Raw genomic sequence first — 20082 nt, forward strand, 5'->3', positions numbered from 1 at the left:
CGCAAATGCCATGATTTTATTCTCTTATTGCCGAGTAATATAGAAAGCCTACATCTTGGGAGCAAATCTTTACCCCTCACACATCAGATAGAGCACTGTTCTCTAGTGTATATAAAAAACTCAAAAAAAAAAAAATAACACAATAAAGGGTCCAAGGACCTGAACACACACTTATCAGAAGATGATATACGATCATTCAACAAATATGAGAAAATGTTCATCATCACTAGCAATTAGAGAAATGGAAATCAAATCTACTTTTAAAATGTTATCTCACTCCAGTCAGAATGGCAGCTATTATGAAGGCAAACAACAATAAGTGTTGGCGAGGATGTGTGGGAAAAGGCAAACCCATACACTGCTGGTGGGTCTGCAAATTGGTGCAGCCAATATGGAAAGCATTATGGAGATTCCTTGGTAAGCTGGGAATGGAACCACCAGTTGACCCAACTATCCCTCCCCTCCATCTATACCCAAAGGACTTAAAAACAGCATACTACAGTAACACAGCCATATTAATGTTTTATAGCAGCACAATAGCTAAACTGTGGAACCAACCTAGATGCCCTTCAGCAGGATAGCTTTTTTTGGTGAAATGGGAGCAGTGGTGAGGGTAGAGAACATTTGAAATATTTCCAAATCTTGTTTTTCAAAGAAGGTAGTCCCTTCCCATTCTGTCTCTCTTTCATCTGTCTTGATCAAAAAATAAACATGATACTTGGATATTTTAAAATACGAGGCTAAGTTTGAATTTTGAATCACTTTAGTTTTTTCCTATTTTTATTTTATTCATTTTCCCAAACTCCCAATTCCTTTTGGGTCTAGGGTCTGGATGCAGACAGTCTCCGTGTGGAACCTCTGGGGGAAGACAATTCTGGGGCCCTCTATTGGTATTTTTATGGAACACGAATGTACAAAGAGGATCCAGTACAAGGGAAGTCCAATGGCGAACTCTCCTTGAGCAGGTACATACAATCTTTAATGTCAGGGTGTGACGGCTACAATGTAACTCATTAAAATTAAGTGCATCAGAATCCTACATCAGTACATCAATGCTTTTTTTTTCTTTTTCTCTTTTGACGGAATTAATTGTATTAGCATGCCTATAAGGAAATGGACAAGAAAAGGAGTTTTACCATACAAAAATTAAAATGAGGGTTTTGGATATAACTCAGTGGCAGAGAGCCTGCCTAGCATTTGCAAGGCCCTGAGTGTGAGGCAAAATAAATAAATGCATAAATAAGTTAAAAGGAATTACTCCATAGCCTCTTCCACAAGGCTATGGTGATTTCTAAGGAGTACCACTACCTTACTACAGACTATTTTAATACAGCCATTTTCTTCTGAACAGCACAGTTATGTGTGTAACAGTTTCATCTTTCATAGGCATGCCTCAAGAACTCCATTTTCTATTAGAATTGATATTCTACTTTTTGACTATTAGGAGCCATCAGCCTAATTCCAGAGAACTTTAAATGATGGCCTGAAATGTAAGCTTTACTGAGTACTTCCTAAATAAGAGACCGCTTCACCACAGCATTCCAGAACAATGCTTGTTTGTAATTTTATTTAGACTTCCTTGTTGGTAGGAGCAATGCTTACTATTAGGAAGGTGTACAGCTTACGTAGTGCAAAATGTCAGTTTTCCTTGGTTCCACTGTTTAATAATGATGGAAGACATTTTACCCTCCCCATTCCTTGTGTTTGTTACATTTAATCCTTTTTGGTAACCTCATGACCAGAAATACTATAATTAGTTATATTAGAATTACGTGTGACCATACTGTTTCTTAGGGAAAGTGAAGGACAAAAAAATGTCTCAAGTGTTCCTGGAAAAACAGGAAAAAGAAGAGGAAGGCCCCCCAAACGCAAGAAACTACAGGAGGAGATTATTGCAAGGTGAGAAAGTCTTGTTATTCTCTGGTCACATGCCTTCATGCTAGGAGGATCCTTCATTTCATTTGTTTCTTTGTCTTTTATTTTTGCCTCTGGAAGGTCATGGGACTTTGGTTGTGGAGACCCAAGGTCAGAGTCCTTGTTGAGTGTACATTAAGGAACCAGGAAGCCCTGGCTGCATAATCTCTACAAGTTACCTACCTTCCCTAAGCCTGTTATTTTATTGGATTATGATTATCCATTTAATGAGGATTAAATTGAACACAACAGTGCATGCCAGTGTAATAAACTGAAAATCATGCTTGACCCATAGTAAAGGTGTTTTGCTTTTTTTTAAACTTTCATTTTTTTAGTTGTTGATGGACCTTTTATTTATTTATTTTTTTATTTATATGTGGTGCTGAGAATTGCACCAGTGCTAGGCAAGCACTCTACAATTAGCCCCATAGTAAAGATTTGATAAACATTTGTTATACCAAACATTTAAGAATTTATTGAACCACACGTTTTATACAGAAAGATAGAGCAAATTAATTTTGTTAACTAATCAGCGTGTTAGTAGAATTACCTATCATATCTGAGGTCAGGGGTTAATTATTTCTCAGCAGAGAACTTAGCCTTTAACATCCCCAGACATACTTTATTTTATGTAGAATGCAATTTCCTACAATAAAGAAAAGGTGAAAATCTAAAGTATTTTCTTAATTTTAGCAAAGGAAAAGGCATCCTCTTGTATTGAAAATAATTTCTTTTGTGTGTCATTATCTTTTAGGAAAGACTACCATATGAATCTTGATATGAGTATATTTCAGAATCTGACCCAATCTGACCTATACTATATAAATATACTTTTCACTTAAGAATCAGGTCTATCATTATAAAGCAATGGAAGTGTGGCCCGTTCCTAAAATTTCTGTTAACAGAATAAGCAGTTTCTTCCTAGTAAGTTTATAAACTGTAAGTACTTATCTAAATGCTTGGATTAAGCCTTTTTCACTGATTTTTTTTTTTAACCACAAAAACACATTCCTAAAAAATCAGATTATGTAGATCCTTCAGAATTTGATTTTGTTAACTCAATCAGCATTCCGCTTAATTTTCCCTGATTTGACTAGATGGTAACTACCTGTTTCCTCCTTATCAGTGTTTGTGAGAAATGTCATTCATTTGTGTTATATATGCAGCATCTGTTTCTGGATTCTACATGGTCCACATGTTCTTTTATGTTCACGAAAATGTTTTATGTAACTCCATTTCCCTGTGAGTGCACAATTAAAAAGTACCTTGCTGTTGGGATTACAGAGTCATTTTAAGAAGCACACATGGGCGTGTGCTACCCTCTACTGGTAGTTTTATACCTTTAGAGCTATGTATCTGAGACTATTTAAACATTTTTTAAATAAATGAAAATTGAAATTTATAAGTGTTCAGTAACCTGTGGCTTGTGGCTATCATATCAGACAACCCTTGATGGAAACTTTTTCATTTCCCACAGTTGTATTTAAGAGTGTACTGCTTTAAATGTTTGAAAAATAACCAAAAAAAAAAAAAAATCCAGCTTTTTTGTTTGTTTGTTTGTTTGTTTCAGGGTAATAATTGACAAATGACAATGACATTTAACACTGTTGTTCATTTTGAAATTTAATCTCTGACATCCTTTGAGGTAGGAACTATTAATGGCCCTATTTTACAGGAAAGTTTAACTTTCCTGAGGTCACATGGTTTGAAAGAAGCATGTTTCACTGATTTGAAAGATGCAGTTCAACTTCAGATCCCATGTTCTTAGCCTCTACCTTACATAAGAGCAAATTAAAAACACCTATTCTCAGTATAGCCCTGCATTAGGGAAAAGGACAATGGAATCCCTAGGTTTTTTCCTTGACTTTTAATTATTAACACTTAACCCATCTGTCTGATTTTCTAAAAATTGTTATTTTTCTGTACGATGATGTTATTGCCATAACATTGGTACCCAAATGAACTTATGGTTTTTAGCAACATTCCTACATCCTAGTCCGTTTATTCTGTAGAACCATTCTTGAATCTACAAACACACAGTCTTTCTCTTTGTGTTATGTTAATTGGGTCTTTTTGTTCTTTTTTTTTAAACATTTTTTAACTTTATTTGTTTGTTTATTTATTTTTATGTGGTGCTGAGGATCAAACCCAGGACCTTGCACGTGCAAGACGAGCGCTGTGCCAGGCGAGCGCTGTACCGATGAGCCATAACCCCCGCCCCATGTTGTTCTTTTTAAATATATATGATGGTAGAGTCTATTTTGACATTATACATACATGGAGTATAACTTCCCATTTTTATGATTATACATGATGTGGGGTTACAGTGGTCATGTATTCATATATGAACATAGGAGAGTTATGTCCAAATTATTCTACTGTCTTTCCTATTCTAAGGGAAGCACTGTGCAAATTTGAATTTGTTTTTCTTTTAATTGCTGCCACCTTCTTGTGTTACAGTGAAAAGCAGGAAGAAAACTCCTTGGTATCTGAGTCACAGACCAGAAATGGTAATAATCTTTGTTGGCATTTAGAAAAGATCAAGTCAACATGATTCATGTATATTATGATGGTGACTGTCTTTTTCCAAAGTCATTGAAAGCAATTAAAATGATTGCAGTAGTCTCCCTCCCCTTCTTCAATTCTTTTTTCCTCACACCTGTCCCATACCCATCTCTCCATCTGACAGCTTAATATCAAGACAAGGTATGTTAACTCAGACATTTTAGTGAATCATAGTATCTCGGCGAACTGTCCCATTAACATCAGCACTTTATGTGTGCCATATGGGTTTTCTATCTGATTTTCATCCTGTAATCCAAATGGCATATTTTAGGGGAAAATAATCAAGTATTTTACAGTATCACAATATAAATGGGTCTAGGCATAAATTTCTGCAAAGGCACTCAAACTATTTTTCTGGGAAAGTATATAAATCCATTTAAGCTTTTCTAGGATGTTAATATCTTATTAAAGTCACAATAGTTATATTTGTATTGCCTCTAGTCTTTTATTGGTAAACAGTGACAGCAATAGGAAAATCAAAAGTATACATTTCTTATCTTCTCTTGTTTTAGTCATGACCTAGGTTAGAAATAATCCTGAATAAATACAGAAAAAAATGTCCGTGATAGGATATCTTATAGTGAATCATGCCTTTCTTTTGTAGGATGTCAAGGTCCAGGCCAAGGCACTTGGTGGCTCCTGTGCCAAACAGAAGAGGAGTGGAGACAAGTCACCGAGAGTTTTCGAGAGAGGACCTCCCTTCGAGAGCGGCAGCTCTATAAGCTTCTCAGTGAGGACTTCCTGCCTGAGATCTGCAACATGATCGCCCAGAAGGTATGTAGAGACACTGAGGGTTCAGTGCCATCAGACCGCTTGTTTGATGCTATGATGTTAATTTGAATTTTTGAATGCACTGTCCTTGAAGTATTACAGACTGTCATCCTGTCTGAACTGACGTGTTAATATGGGATCTTGTACCACCCAATTCTGCTTCCAGAGTGGGTCACATATTCTCCTTTCCCCCCCAAGAATTCCTCTGTGATCAACACTCACCAGTACTTAAATAGCTTTTCACAGACTAGAACCAGCTTTCTTTCTATAATGTTTCTCAGGACGTGCGCCCCGAGCCTGCCAGTTTCTCTCCTGTCACCCCATGTAGACCTCTGTATAATGATTATTTGGATTTTATTGTTATTAGTTTCTGCTTTGGGGGACTGGGGCTTTAACCCAGAGACAATTTATCACTGAATCACATTCCCACTTCTTTTTATTTTTTCTTTTGAGACAGGGTTTCACTAAATTGCTGAGAATGGCTTTGAAATTGTGATCCTCTTGTCTCAGCCTACCAAGCCACTGGTATTACAGATGTGCCCTACTGTGCCTGGATTTTGTAAAAATTTTTTTCCTCTAAAAAAACAAAAGTCACCATATAATGGATCTCTTTCTTTAAACAACAGACTTTGATGAGCGTATATCTTGATGGCTTCAGTGCCAGCTCCTAGACCTAGCCACCTGAGCTATGTGTGCCCTTTTCTCCAACTTCAGGGCAAGTTATAATTTTATAAATTATTTATACATATTTCCATGCATGCATACCCTAATTCATGACATTTTCAAACAGCTTCTTCCCCAGCACACATACCTCTTTTTTTTTTTTAACCCCTTTGAATACTATTCTCTAAACTCCATCTTCAAATTAACTATATCCATGAACTGTCTGTTTCTCCCAGCCTTAGGATTTTCTTTCTTATTTTTTTTTTCTCATGCTTTCATTGTGAGTTTAAGCTTCTTCAGCTCAGGGACCTCCCCTGCCTTTTTTTTTTTTAAGAGAGAGTGAGAGAGGGGAGAGAGAGAGAGAATTTTTAATATTTATTTTTTAGTTCTCGGCGGACACAACATCTTTGTTGGTATGTGGTGCTGAGGATCGAACCCGGGTCGCACGCATGCCAGGCGAGCGCGCTACCGCTTGAGCCACATCCCCAGCCCCCCTGCCTTTTTATTTTATTTTTTTAATACCTCTGAAGTGCCTGATTAAATGCGGTTTGTTGTTGTTTGTTGCTGTACCAGGATTGAGCACAGTGGTGCTATGCCACTAAATTATATTCCGAACCCCTTTTATTTCTAAACAGGATCTTGCTCAGTTGCCAAAACTGGCCTTGAATTTGTAATCCTGCTGCCTTAGCCTCCTGAGTTTCTGGGATTACAGCCCCTGCTCTTGACCTTGAATGTGATTTCTACAGTGAATGATTGACAGTCATTCTATTATTGCATTTCAATAATGTAATATTTTTTATTATTAATATATGCTAATAGAAAACCAAAAATCTTAGAGCATCTGCCAATGAAATCTGAAGAGAAAATGAATATAAATTATTGTGGCACCTAGAGGGAAAAGCAAAATATTTAGTTTTTTAGAAGTTGTTGGACACAATACCTTTATTTTATTTATTTATTTTTATGTGGTGCTGAGGATTGAACCCAGGGTCTCGCACATGCTAGACAATAGCTCTACCACTGAGCCACAATCCCAGCCCCCAGATGAGTCCTTTATTGAAAGTTCTAGACATTCTAGCAGGAACTTATAAACAGTGAGTTATTGAAGACTTAACTTGATGATATCAAGAATATTTGCACTTAACATCAATGTGCTTAATTCCATATGAGAGCATTTCATTCAGTTTTTGTGATCTTCAACCTACTGTGACAAATTTTCTAGAAAAATTATATATAGTCTTTTTCTTAAAATAACTAAGATGGTTTTGTGGCTTTGTATCATCTTATATGTGACTTGATCTAAAGGGCCTGTGGTGGCACAATAAACCATGTATAAATCATATAACTAATTAGCTTATTATGTCTGCTTTTTCAACTATATTATGCAGAGATTTTGGTAGATAATAGAATTAATGGGCAAAATTTAAAAGTATAAAACTGATGCTTTTGTTAAAAACATTTCCTGGGGGCTGGGGATGTGGCTCAAGCGGTAGCGTGCTCGCCTGGCGTGCGTGCGGCCAGGGTTCGATCCTCAGCACCACATACAAACAAAGATGTTGTGTCCGCCGAGAACTAAGAAAAAATAAATAAATAATTCTCTCTCTCTCTCTCTCTCTCTCTCTCTCTCTCTCTCTCTCTCTCTCTCCCCCCCCCTCTCACTCTCTCTTAAAAAAAAAAAAAAATTTCCTGAGTTGATTCTTTTCAAGATAAAGAAATTAAGATACATCTCAATGTAATTTTTAAGAACCATGAAAATAGAAACTATAAGATTTGATATTTTGAAAGATATACAGTACTTTCAATTTTAAAACAGTGTTAGCCAGAAAAAAAGAGAATCTAAATTATGAAGTAGAAAATTTTAGCAGACAATTAGAGAAATGGTTTCACAACAGGATCTCAAGAAAACTTCCAAAATCAGGCTGGGGGTGTAGCTCAGTTGTAGAACCCTTAATTTGCATGCTCCCAGTCCTGTGCAAGTTCAGCAAAACAAAGATAAAACCGGAATTAATTGGATTTATGCGCAATTATTTTAAATTTAGAAGATTTGAAATTTTCTAAACCTTCAAAGAATAATTTCTAAACATTTCAGAAATGAGGTACCAGGGATGTAGCTCAATGGTAGAGCACTTGACTAGCATGCATGAGAGAGGCCTTGGCTCCACTTTCTAGGAAAGGGTAAGGGAAAAAATGTGAAGGTGCCCTTGTTAATTTAGAAAGGTATCTTATATTCCCATTCCCGATTAAATTAAACACTCTTCTCATTCAATAATCTATATTTCTGTAATACTGACAAATAAAAGCTACCTCCTAGCCAAAAATCAGAGCTAAACCTGAGAGCGTAATACTGGCAATAACATTTTGGATGGCTTGCCCGGTATAATATAGCAAAAAAGGGTACAAAGAAACAAAGTTTTTGAATGTTTGCCTGGAGACAATAAATCTAATAAAATGTCTGTTAACTAGAATTTCTTAACAGTGCTGAAAAACAGACTGTTTGCATCAGAATCATTGGACGTGTTTACCAAAAATTCTCATTCCTACCTCTGCTCTGTTCCTAACCCTTGTCAGAGTTATTCCAAGTAGTACCTGTTATTTTTGCAGTTGTAGAATTTCACCAGGTGATTATTGTGTATACTAAAATTTAAAATTCTCTGGAAAAAACACCCATTATAGTAGCAGTGAAACAAATTTGTCAGAGTTGTACATTGTCTTATAAGGAAAATAAGCTTGCAAATTAATTGGTAGATATATTATCTATTTGTGGGAGGAAAGAGTAAAATAGAGCATAATATTCACCTGGATAAATTAAAAATTATGGTAATCTCTTCCAAATCCCAACACAGTAAAAATTTCCTCCAAAACAACAGGTGAATGTAAATAGTGTGAAATAGGTATATTGGATATTAGCACAGGAATCAGCATATCAGAAGCATTTTTGAAGCCTTAAACCTTCACTTAAGGCTCACCTAGTGTAAGTGATTTGCTCAAAGTTATAGATAGTTATCAACTCTTAGTATATAATTGGCATTCAGCAGTTGAGTTACATGTTCAATAGTTGTAGCATTTTTATGAGCCTGTTTGTTCCTGTTGTACTTGTTATTGTAGTTAAACATTTGAGAATTTATGAAACCAATGAAATGTGGCAATAAAATTTCTGTAAAAAGTGTGTATTGGGTTGGGTATATAAGTTCAGTGTTAACACTATTTGCCTAGCATGTGTAAGGCCATGGGTTCAATCCCCAGAACTGCAAAAAAGGATTAAAAAGATATTTAAAACAAGTTGCTTGGGTTGGGGATATAGCTTAGTGGTAGAGCACTTGCCTAGCATGCACGAGGCCCTGGATTCCATCTCTGGTTCCACTACCACAAAAAAAAAGAGGTGGTACTAAAATGTTGGCTATCCACATGGGGTAAAATTGTAAAAGATTGTAGAAGAGTACTTAAAATCATAAGGATTCTTACCTTTGGTTTTCAAGTGTTCTTAAAGTCTTACTTTAAAACTGAAAGACCAGATGAAGATTTTAGAGCATGTTTCTGTGAACAAATCACAAGGAATTCCTCTTGGTGAGTCTCAGTATCTTACAATTGGTGAATGGCAGTATGTTTGTAAATTAAGTGCTTAAAGTATATACATTTTTAAAATTTCCTGCTTTTTTAATATTTATTTTTTAGTTGTAAATGGAGACAATACCTTTATTTTATTCATTTATTTTTATGTGGTGCTGAGGATCAAACCCAAAGCCTTGCACGTAAGAGGTGAGCGCTCTAACGCTGAGCCACAACCCCAGCCCAATTCCCTGCTTTATATGTTAACCTATCATTACTCACTGTAATTGCAATAATCAAATGTGAAAATTTAAGCATAAATTGGCAGAAAAGAATGCAGTTCTCACAATTATACACTATTGCATATTAAAACATGGTATGTTGCCAGGGATGGCCCATACCTGTAATCCTAGTTTCTTGGGAGTGTGAGGCAGGTAACAGATAGCAAGACTGGGGATGTAGCTCGGTGGAGCTAGCACCCCTGGATTCAATCCCCAACACTGCAAAACAAAAGCAATGCAAAAAACCAACAGTATATAAATGAAGCACAAAAACTTGAGCAGTGGAGAAAGCTTATTAGGATAATAAGAACTTTAGGAGTTTTTCTTCAACTATATATGAATTATGGTATTGCCATCTTTATACCTTAGGTGTCTGAATTTCAGTTTCAGTTTAATCTTATTAGCAAAATGAAATGCTGTAACTTCACAGAAGCTTTTGTGGAAATTAAAAGAACCCATGTCAGTATATGTAGCAATCAATAGGTGTTTGGTCCCCTTCCACTGTTAATGATGATGGGTAATTGATGAGAAAGATTGTTAGGAAACTAAACCCATATTTCTTAACAAAGTCAATGCAAGAGGAGTCAGAAAACTTGATGGATTTCTGGAGGTATGGTGGTAAACTTTAAGAAAAACAGAAGCTTAAGGCCTGCTTTAAGCACATAAGAGTTTTTTTGTTTTCTTAAAATGGGATGTACACTACTGAAATTATTTGTTTATGATACAAAAAGTAACATTCATAAAGATAGCTTATAAACGTTAAAGTCCTTAAGAAATAAATAGATTTAGGTAGTTTACACAAAAGGTGATTTAAAAAAAAAAACAAAACATTTTTTTTAAAGATGGACACAATACCTTTATTTTTATGTGCTGCTGCAGATTGAACCTAGTACCTCACACATGCTAAGTGAGCAGTTTACCACTGAGCCACAAGCCCAGCCCAGCCCCAGCCCCCACAAAAGGTGATCTTAATGTAGAGAAAAAACATTCACCATCTGTATTAAGAATAGCTTGTTTTTCCAGTTACTTTCATTGGAGGTGACAAAGTTGGAGTGAAAACGGTATTGGCTTTTTTTAAAATTATTTTTTAAAGTTTAGAAGATCTTCCTAGCACATGTCTGTAATCCTAGCAGCTGGGGAGGCTGAGGCAGGAGGATAGTAAGTTCAAAGCCAGCCTCAGCAACTTAGTGAAGCCCTAAGCAACTTAGACCTTGTCTCAAAGTATAAAGGACTGGGCTGTAGCCCAGTGGTAAAGCACCCCTGGGTTCATTCTCTGGGACTACCATAAAAACAAACAAACAAACAAACACTTCCTGTTAGAGCCTTGAAACTTACAAAGGGGATACTTTAGGCATATGAGAAAAATGCTAGAGAAGCTTTTGGAAAAAAGTGTCATGACACCTTGATACTTGGGATCACATTTGTACTGGAGCTTATTCATTCTCTTCCGTGGAAACCTTTCAAAAACTGATGATTCATTAAATCTACCACCATTACTTTGCAATGTGGTTAAACCATATAAACCACTCCTTATTGTCATTGAGTTTTTTCCATCTTTTGATTCCTTATGTCTTCTTGATTCTTCAGGAAGTCTCAAGACTTTGGATTACTGGGGTCCAGAATCAAATCTGAGTTTGATGCTGTAGCCACAAAGTTGCAGTGACTGACCTGAAAGCCCTGCTTACCACCTTTTAATAATAGGTTACAAGGTGAAGCTATGGGGCTTATTTATGGCCATAAAGTTCCAAAACATACATATGTTAATACACCGTGGCCTTCCAATGATTGACTAGATGTACATCGTTCCTGGAAACTCATTCTTTGAAATGTTCCTCCTTCAGCATTCACTGTCAGTCCTTCTAAATTTTTTTAGGTCTGTAATATTTTCAGGTGAGCTCTCTAATTCCAAGTCTCTGTGCCTTTTTCCCACTCCTACTCACTCACTTTGGGTCCCAGCCTGGGCAGCTGCCCTCACTTCTCACTACTGCTACTGACCTGCCTTTTAAAGGGGTATTCTGCCTCCAGCTGCACATAGGGTCGGCTCTCAGAGCCACTTCTTACAGCTGAAGGTTATAAGACATTGGCTTCCCCTTAACCATTTTGGGATTATTTAGTTTTAAAATTGTATTTAGGTTTTTAAATGTTTTAACAGTCAATAGGAATTTTTTTGCCAGTGATATTATCAAAGGAGACACTTGTGTTTTTGTTTTAAGAGCATACACTGGCTTAGTTTGCTGAACAGCTGAAGAGTTCTTTTGTGATTATCCTAAGCGTGGATACTTTTAACCCTCCATCAAGGTAAAGCAGTTACCAGCATACCTTTATGGTCACTCTTTGGCAGTAGTGAGCAGCGGCGGCAGCAGCAGCAGTAGCTGAGAATACCCTAATCTATCTTTTCATTTCTTTTCCATACTTCTTAACTATAGGGAAAACGTTCACAGCGCACAAAGGCAGAGTTGCAACCTAGGTGGATGTCTGACCACCTGTCCATCAAAGCCATGAAGCAAGAGGTGAGTGAGAGTAAAAAGGGAGTTTTTAGTGTTCAGAAAGAATGGTGCCGTTTTCGTGTACTTCATTTTATGCCATTTTTTCTAATTCTAAACCTAGTTTTTGTAAGATGCAATTCCAGAAAGAAGGAGCTGTAAAGATAAGGAAGTCACATTCTTTTGGATCTTAAAATCTCGTTTGTTGATAGTCACATCCATATTTAATATAGATGAGAAAGATAAGTTCTATAGTAGATATAAGATATTCATGAATGCAAAGGTGGAAGAAATTAGAATTAAGCAAAAATGGAGAATTTGTGTAGGCAGGGCTGTGTTTGGCCTGACAAAAAGACCTTTGAGGGAACAAGTAACGAGTTACTACTTCGAGGGTTTTCCACTTGAAACATCCAGGAGCCAACCAAGTTTGAGTGTTTTCATTTTGTGATGTAGTTTAGAGTAAGTAGTTAAATGACTCTAGCATCACACTGTAGAAAGGAACAGATAATGTTTTTATTCATTCAAATTTTTAGAGAACAATTTGGAAAGGCATAAGAAACTTTTCTGGTTGGTATGGCTTTAAGTGATCAGGAAGGCAAATAGAGTCAAATAAAGAAGCTAGGAGATGAAGGCAGCAAGGTGAAGCTGTTTCAAAGTCATTAGCAAGATAGGAAGGATAGTAGAATGAAACTATATGTGTTTACGTGACTGCATGACCAACATGTACACTCAGAAAAATGAGAAATTATATCCCATCTATGCATGATACATCAGAGTGCATAAATGCATTCTACTGTCAGGCATAACTAATTAAAACAAATTTTTAAAAATTTTTAAACAATCATTAACAGGAACCTTGCTGTCCCATCTCAAGATCTGCCTGCATTGTTTGCTAATTTGAGTTTGCTACAGTCCACACTAGGTGCTGTGGCCTGCTCACATTCTCTTTACTTTGTAACCATTTATTCTCCCTTTGTCACTGTTCCCTTGCATACTTAAGTTTTACAGTAGGATTCAGTTCTTTTACTCTATACCTTACCTTGCTATACACATAATGATTTTTTTTCCCTTGCTGTATTACAGAGAATCTATCACTAACTATATATATTATACCTTGAGCTGAGAAAAGGGAAAAACTGATAATTTGTAAATTTTTTATTGACTTCTCTTTGCTCTTAGGTGTCCTCTTGCCAGGAGATCAGTGGATCAACATCCATCTAATTACCTCTGGGTGACAGTTCTGTACTGAGTGGCTTCATTTTCCCTTTCTTCTTTCTCTCAGGAGTCACTGGTTTGGCAATGGCCTTTGGTAGTTGGTATCTAGCTGCAATTTTCAGTGGGTTTCCAGGTCATCTTGCTCATCTACACTATTTCCACTCCTTTTATTAATATTTCTTGCAAGTACCTTTCTGTTTGCCTTTCAATGCTCTGCAGTCCTCCATGCCCTGGTTCACACTTCAGATTATCTATAATCTGAATACCACTGATGCTTCTTCATGGCTGCAAGCAGAAGTTCAGCATCAGGCACCAATATTTCTTTTATTCTTGGCAGGGTTTGTTTTTATATTCTGCTCTTTAGTTTGAGATAACAGAAAACCACAGCATTATAGAGATTTTTTAATATCTGTCTGATATGGGCCATTAATGTGGAGAACACCTTAATGGTGGTGTGTTTTGTGCTTTTGTCTAATTTTAGAGCAGAAAATTTGCAGGCCTTTCAAGCATGCAGGCATTGGTCACCCAGGAGTCTAATCTTATTGCCTCAAAAAGTCTTTTAATTGTGACTCCTGGGGAAACTATCGGTGAAGGGCCACTGTCTCACTGAACCCCAGGATTAGGCTGCTGCCATGGGTGTTTTTGCCAGCAGGCTCTGGACCTTGTTGTTGCCAGGGAGCTGTTTGTGGTGGTATAGTCTCTAGGGTGCCCGTGAGTCTTAAGTGCCTGCCTTGGGGGAGGGGAGCCAGGGCACTGCTTAAACCAGAGATTCTGGTTAATAATCCTTTAGAGGATTTCAAAGTAGTGTTTCTAATTAGCTTCTCATTAAGATGCCCCCTTGATTCTAGTAGGCTTCTTATCTATAGAACATTTAAACACCAACCCCTATCCCATTCGCAGCTGACCTCTGTTTTGAAAAGAAAATCCCAGTGCAAGACAATATGGTTGTTTTTTCCCCACTGTTTAGCTTTTTGGTTTGGTTTTTGCTCATTTTGTTGTACTGGTGTCCTCAGAAAGTGAGTCCTATCCTGTCCTCCAGTGGTGTTTTCATTAGCATAAGTTTTGCTTTTAAGTGGCAGAGTGCTAAAAATTAATACAGAAATTTAAAAGCAGACTTTTGGTACACAACATGGATTTTTTTTTCAGATGTGTATGATGTCTTTTATGTAAAATGTTGGGAAACTGCTAGAATTGTACATTATGTTAAAAAAGAAAAGGGCACAATAAATGTGAGGCAGAGGGAGGTATTCAGTCAAGCAGAGGGGTTTTTCACCTGACACGCTAATGCTGGGTGGGGTGAACTCTACAGAAAGTGATATGAGAACAGGTAGATTAAACAATAGAGGTAGGGGTCAACACTGTAAGGCAGGGGGCCACAGATGTACAAGGGCAGGGCACTTAACCACTGAGCCCCATCCCCATTTCTTTTTATTTTTTATTCTGAGACAGGGTCTTGCTAAGTTGCTTAGGACCTCTGCCTCCAGGCTCATTGGGATGGGGCCACTATGCCCGCCAGCTTTAGGTTTTTGACCTCACCTTGAAATGACATTCAGGGAGCTTTAAGTTTGTTTTTTAAGAGGCTGTAATTCAGATTACTCAGTTATTATAGCATGTGTGTTTAGCACATATATTTTTAAAAATAAATAACCAGACACATACTGTGTAGTCATATTTATGTGAACTATCCAGAAGTAAAGAAATCTACAGAGACATAAAGCTGGTTGATGGTTGCCAGGCACTATGGGAGAGGAATGGGAAATGGCTACTTAATGGGTTTAAAAGTGGTTAATTTTGCTTGTTAATTTCACCCCAGTAAGAAAAGAAATAACCAGATGAAGGTAATCTTTACATAATTTTTTTGTTAATGATCCATAACCATGACTTTGATTTAAGAGCAGCAATCTCTGGGGAATATGGTAAGGGAGGGGTAATGGGGAGAGAGTGATAAGTGGGTAATGAGTCACAGTTAAGAGGGCAGGGAGTTCTGGTGTGCTCTTGCACAGTAGGGTGACTTGAAGTAGGAATTTTATGCCATGTGTATGAAAAAGCTCAAGGAAAGAATTTTGAATCCTACCATAAGGAAGTGATGAATGACGAGATAGATTAATTTAACTTGATTATACTCTATATATGTTTTAAAATATCACATAATAATCTCTTAACATACAATTTTTGTGCTTTTATGGATCAGTTAAAAACAAATTTAGGGTTTTTTCGGGGCAATAAATATTGCAGAATTTCATTCAGAGGAAAATTACAGTTTAATAAAAGGAGAAGAAAACATTATTCAGTAGTTATGAGTGTTATTTTCCTAATGCTTCATCAAATTTCTCCCTGCAGATTAAAATTTATCTATGATCTTTCATTTGTATATGACTTAAGATAAGCATTGCTTCTTTGACTGGTACCCATAGCCTACAAGAATCAGAACTCTACCCCCAAGGTTGAATCCCAAGTTCAGACAGGGCTGTTCCTCACTGAACTGATGAAGGCTGATGATTGGCAGGTGCACTGTACTTGCAACTTTGCCCTTATCCTGGGGCTTAGGATCCAGCTCAGTGGTAGAACACTTGCCTTGCCTAGCCTAGCATGTGTAAGGCCCTGTGTTCCATTCCAGCCCCCACGTGCCCCAAAATCTTTTTATATACATCTAATGGTTAAAAGAAGAATATTTGGGGGGGGGATATAGCTCAGTTGATAGAGTGCTTGCCTCACATGCACAAGGCCCTGGGTTCAATCCCCAGCACCACTTAAAAAAAAAAGAAAGAAAAGAATATTTCACATATTTTCATCTGTAGTCTTGCGGGGAAGGGCAAAGTATGCATAAATTAACGTATGGTCATTATAGATACTTTTTTTTTGACTTGGTAACTCTGGGTTAATATGTTCTCAGCTGTGTGAAAATGTTATCAAGAGTTGGCATATATAAGGATTTGGGAAAAGGGGGAGGTGGAGATTGTTGTTGGAAAGGATGGAATCTGCTTCACTGACATGTATTTAGGAGAGATGTAACCAATCATCTGTTTAAAAGAATTGTCCTTTGGCTGGATTGTGGCTCAGTGGTAGAGTGTTTTCTTAGCATGAGTGAGGCATTTTGGTTCAAAAGAAAAAGTCCTTGCCAAATGTCAGTAGCATCCCTGTTTTCAGAATTATCGTCAATTTCACCTCTGGTTGTGGGATAATGATGATTTGGGAGGCTTATGGTTGTTATTTATTTCTACTGAGTTTCCTTATGAGCACACTGTTAAGTGTGTGATTCAGATTTAATTTAACTTCTCCTGTTCGTTCCCAATTTTGTCCTTATAAACTTAAAGGCAGGCTCAAATATTTTGAGTGATAAAAATGATGCTTAGAAGTCCACTACCTAGACAACATAACCCCCAAATTGAGTCAAATTGGGATCTAAAGTGGTTTTAAGAACCATAAACAAAATATATTGTTTAAAAATAGTTTCATTGTTGAATGGTAACTTGTACATCGTCATTCTGCATTCTTTATTCCCACCACATCAAGACCACTGCAATTTGTATTCTCTGTAGCAGGCAGTAGGCATGACTTCTTCAATAGCATTACTGAAAAAAGAAAAATGTTTAGCTTTTATATTAGCAAAAAAGTTGAGAAAAGAAATGGAAAATAAACATCAGTGTTCTAGCCTATAGAATGGTTCAGAACTAGTTTTACTGGAAAATATACATTGTAAAACTTTCATAAAATTATTAGTAGTAGTGGTCCTATTTTCCTTAGTTTACCTTTTCTTTTAGATTTCTTAGGTAATCACATTCCCATTGGCCACTTGCAATCTTTATGTTAATGTTGCTTAGGTTGGAAAACATGCTAGCCAGTCCTTTGAATAATTTTCAGGAATATCTGCATAAAGCCCCTTTGTCTCTTTTTTGAATCATAACGCAAAACAGCAACCCTCTTCACCTCCACCTTCCAAATTTTTCATATGAAGCTGGGTGTGGTGAGTCACTCCTGTAATCACAGCAACTCAGGAGGCTTGAAGCAGTGGATCATGAGCTCAAAGCTAGCTTCAGCAACTCAGCAAGCCCCTAAGCAGCTTAGTGAGAACCTGTCTCAAAAATAAAACAGAAAAAAGTCCGGGGATGTGGCTCAGTGGTTAAGTGCCTCTGGGTTTGTTTATTCCCTGATTTAAAAAAAAAAATCATGAATCATTTAAATTGTGAACCCGTACTTTGTCTAATAACTTTCATCCTTAGTATACTTAGCTGAAGATGCTTTTAAAAATTGCACTTTCATGGGGCTGGTTTGTGGCTCAGCAGTAGAGCGTTCGCCTAGCACATGCAAAGCCCTGAGTTCTATCCTCAGCACCACATAAAAACAAACAAAGGTATTGTGTACAACTACAACTAAAATAAATAAATATTTTTTAAAATTGTACTTTCATCAAATAATAAATCTAGAGGAATGTCTCTCAATTTTTTTCTCTTGTCCATCACATTGTGTATGACATTATTTCCTAAAGACTACAAATCATATAATTTTTTGAACCCATGCTTGAGTCTTAATTACTTTACTGAGACTAGCTTTGAACATGTGATCCACCTACCTCAGCCTCTGAAGTAGCATGTGCCCTTGAGCCCAGCCCCCACCATTTTAGTGTGTTTATATGCCCATTCATATATCTTATAGATAATATAATAAACTTTTAAATGAATTTGATATAAATTCCTTAGCTAATATTACACATCTATTTGTATTTATTGAATTCAATAAATTGAGGAAGTGATGAACTTCTTTGTGTTATTGTTCAAAATTTACTGGATATGTTCATTGGCTCCTCACAGGAGACTCCTGTGCTCACCAGAATTGAAAAACAGAAGCGCAAGGAGGAAGAGGAAGAACGGCAGATTCTCCTTGCAGTGCAGAAAAAGGAACAGGAGCAGATGTTGAAAGAGGAAAGGAAGCGGGAATTGGAGGAGAAGGTCAAGGCAGTGGAAGGTGTGTAGCCCTTGTTCGCTGTCTGGAGAGGTTCCTGTGTGGGAATAGCCCTCCTACAGCCAAGATCAGATGAAGGTGGGATCGGATCATCATTTATTTCAGCTATTTCTGGCCATTTCTGTTTAAATAGGTCAATTGTATTCTGTTGTGTTTACATTTCACATATCTAATTCATAATATGAGTGAAATATGCTTCAGAAAGGTTCCAAATATTTTTATTTAGATAATAGCACTATTCAAGTCTAGAATATTAATATTATTAAGAAAAAGTTTTCTAAGAGTCACTACAGGACATGGTGTAATGAGTGTTTTCTTTCATTTATAGTTCAGCATAGCAAAGGAAAACAACTATCTCTCGATGTTTTCTTGGATAATAGTTGTGATTTATAAGCTGAACCTGATAAATTGTGATAATATACCATTTGGCTTGATTGAATACAGACACCATTTTTCTTTTCTATTGTAGTTTCAAATGAAATAGCATAGCATATGGATTTGACTTTTTCGATAACAGTGTTTCAATGAAAACAGGTCAATTTTGGCTATGAAAAGTAAAATATGAGTTTTTTCCCTTTTTTTTTTTGGTACTGGGGATTGAACTCAGGGACACTCAACCTAGTTCATTGCTTTATTATAAAACCCATAGTTTGTGTAATCGATAAATTTAGCTTGTTTACATATTATGTAATTATATCTTACTTGTGAGATCTTGAATATATTTTGTTTCCGCTGCTAGATTTTATTTTTTCAAGTTAATAATTATGCTTTTTGTTTAATTATGTATTTCAGTGGGACTCTTGTTTTTTCAGTAGGTTCTTATTATAGGTACACAATTGTGGTTTAGTTTCTGTATCTGAAAAATTAATAATACCTGTGTAATGAGATTGTTCTTTAACAAACAAATGTTTTTTGCGAACTCATTCTGTGTGGCACTGTTGTAAGTATATGGTAATGAATGAAATAAGATATTCTTATTGTAGAGTTTCAGTTCCAGTAGGAAAAAGGTAGAGAATAAAACAGATAACTATGGCTGGGTGCAGTGTTGCATACCTGTAATTCCAGTGATTCTCGGGAGGCAGAGGCAAAAGATCTCAAGATCAAAGCCAGCCAGCAGCTTAGCTAGGCTCTAAACAACTTAGTGAGACCCTGTCTCGAAAAAGGGGTGATGATGTGGCTCAGTGGTTAAGCACCCCTGGGTTCAATCTGGAAACACGCCCCTACACATACACACAAACTGGAATAGGTAGTGGTGAGCTGTCTGAATAAAAATAAACCAGATCTGTGAATAAAGAGTGCTATGATTGAAGTAACATTTAAATAAGATTATCATGAGTATTCTCTGAACATGTGACATTGAAGTCAAGTGAATGAGGTTGCTCTGTGCATATCTGAGGTGGGGATGTGGGATGGGGAGCGTCAGGAAGAGTGAGCACATACGCTCATTTGACTATTCCTTGTAGATCGAGCCAAGAGGAGAAAACTCAGGGAAGAAAGGGCATGGCTGCTGGCTCAAGGCAAGGAGCTACCCCCAGAACTTTCCCATTTGGACCCTAATTCTCCCATGAGGGAAGGAAAAAAGACAAAGGACCCGTAAGTATTTAATAATCACATCAGTGATGTCACTTGGCACTGCACCTTACTAATAAGCAAGCCCTCCTTTCATTTAATATTTAAAACTGAGC

The 20082-nt window shown here is 36.8% G+C and overlaps 1 protein-coding gene across 4 annotated transcripts in view; it reads left to right on the plus strand.

Moving 5' to 3' along the window:
- Cecr2 (CECR2 histone acetyl-lysine reader) overlaps positions 1 to 20082 on the plus strand; it is a 148945-nt gene that overhangs the window by 117267 nt on the left and 11596 nt on the right. For 2 of the 4 annotated variants that reach the window (XM_026413859.2, XM_026413861.2), the window contains exons 4-10: positions 826 to 965; positions 1795 to 1899; positions 4375 to 4424; positions 5084 to 5253; positions 12167 to 12250; positions 18247 to 18400; positions 19861 to 19990. In XM_026413859.2, the coding sequence (XP_026269644.1) occupies positions 826 to 965; positions 1795 to 1899; positions 4375 to 4424; positions 5084 to 5253; positions 12167 to 12250; positions 18247 to 18400; positions 19861 to 19990 (833 nt within the window). Of the gene's footprint in view, positions 1 to 825; positions 966 to 1794; positions 1900 to 4374; positions 4425 to 5083; positions 5254 to 12166; positions 12251 to 18246; positions 18401 to 19860; positions 19991 to 20082 lie in introns of those variants that run through there. The other 2 variants (XM_026413860.2, XM_026413862.2) reach the window with 2 other exon arrangements.

This window comes from Urocitellus parryii, chromosome 5 (assembly GCF_045843805.1).
Source record: "Urocitellus parryii isolate mUroPar1 chromosome 5, mUroPar1.hap1, whole genome shotgun sequence".
NCBI classification, from domain to species: domain Eukaryota; kingdom Metazoa; phylum Chordata; class Mammalia; order Rodentia; family Sciuridae; genus Urocitellus; species Urocitellus parryii.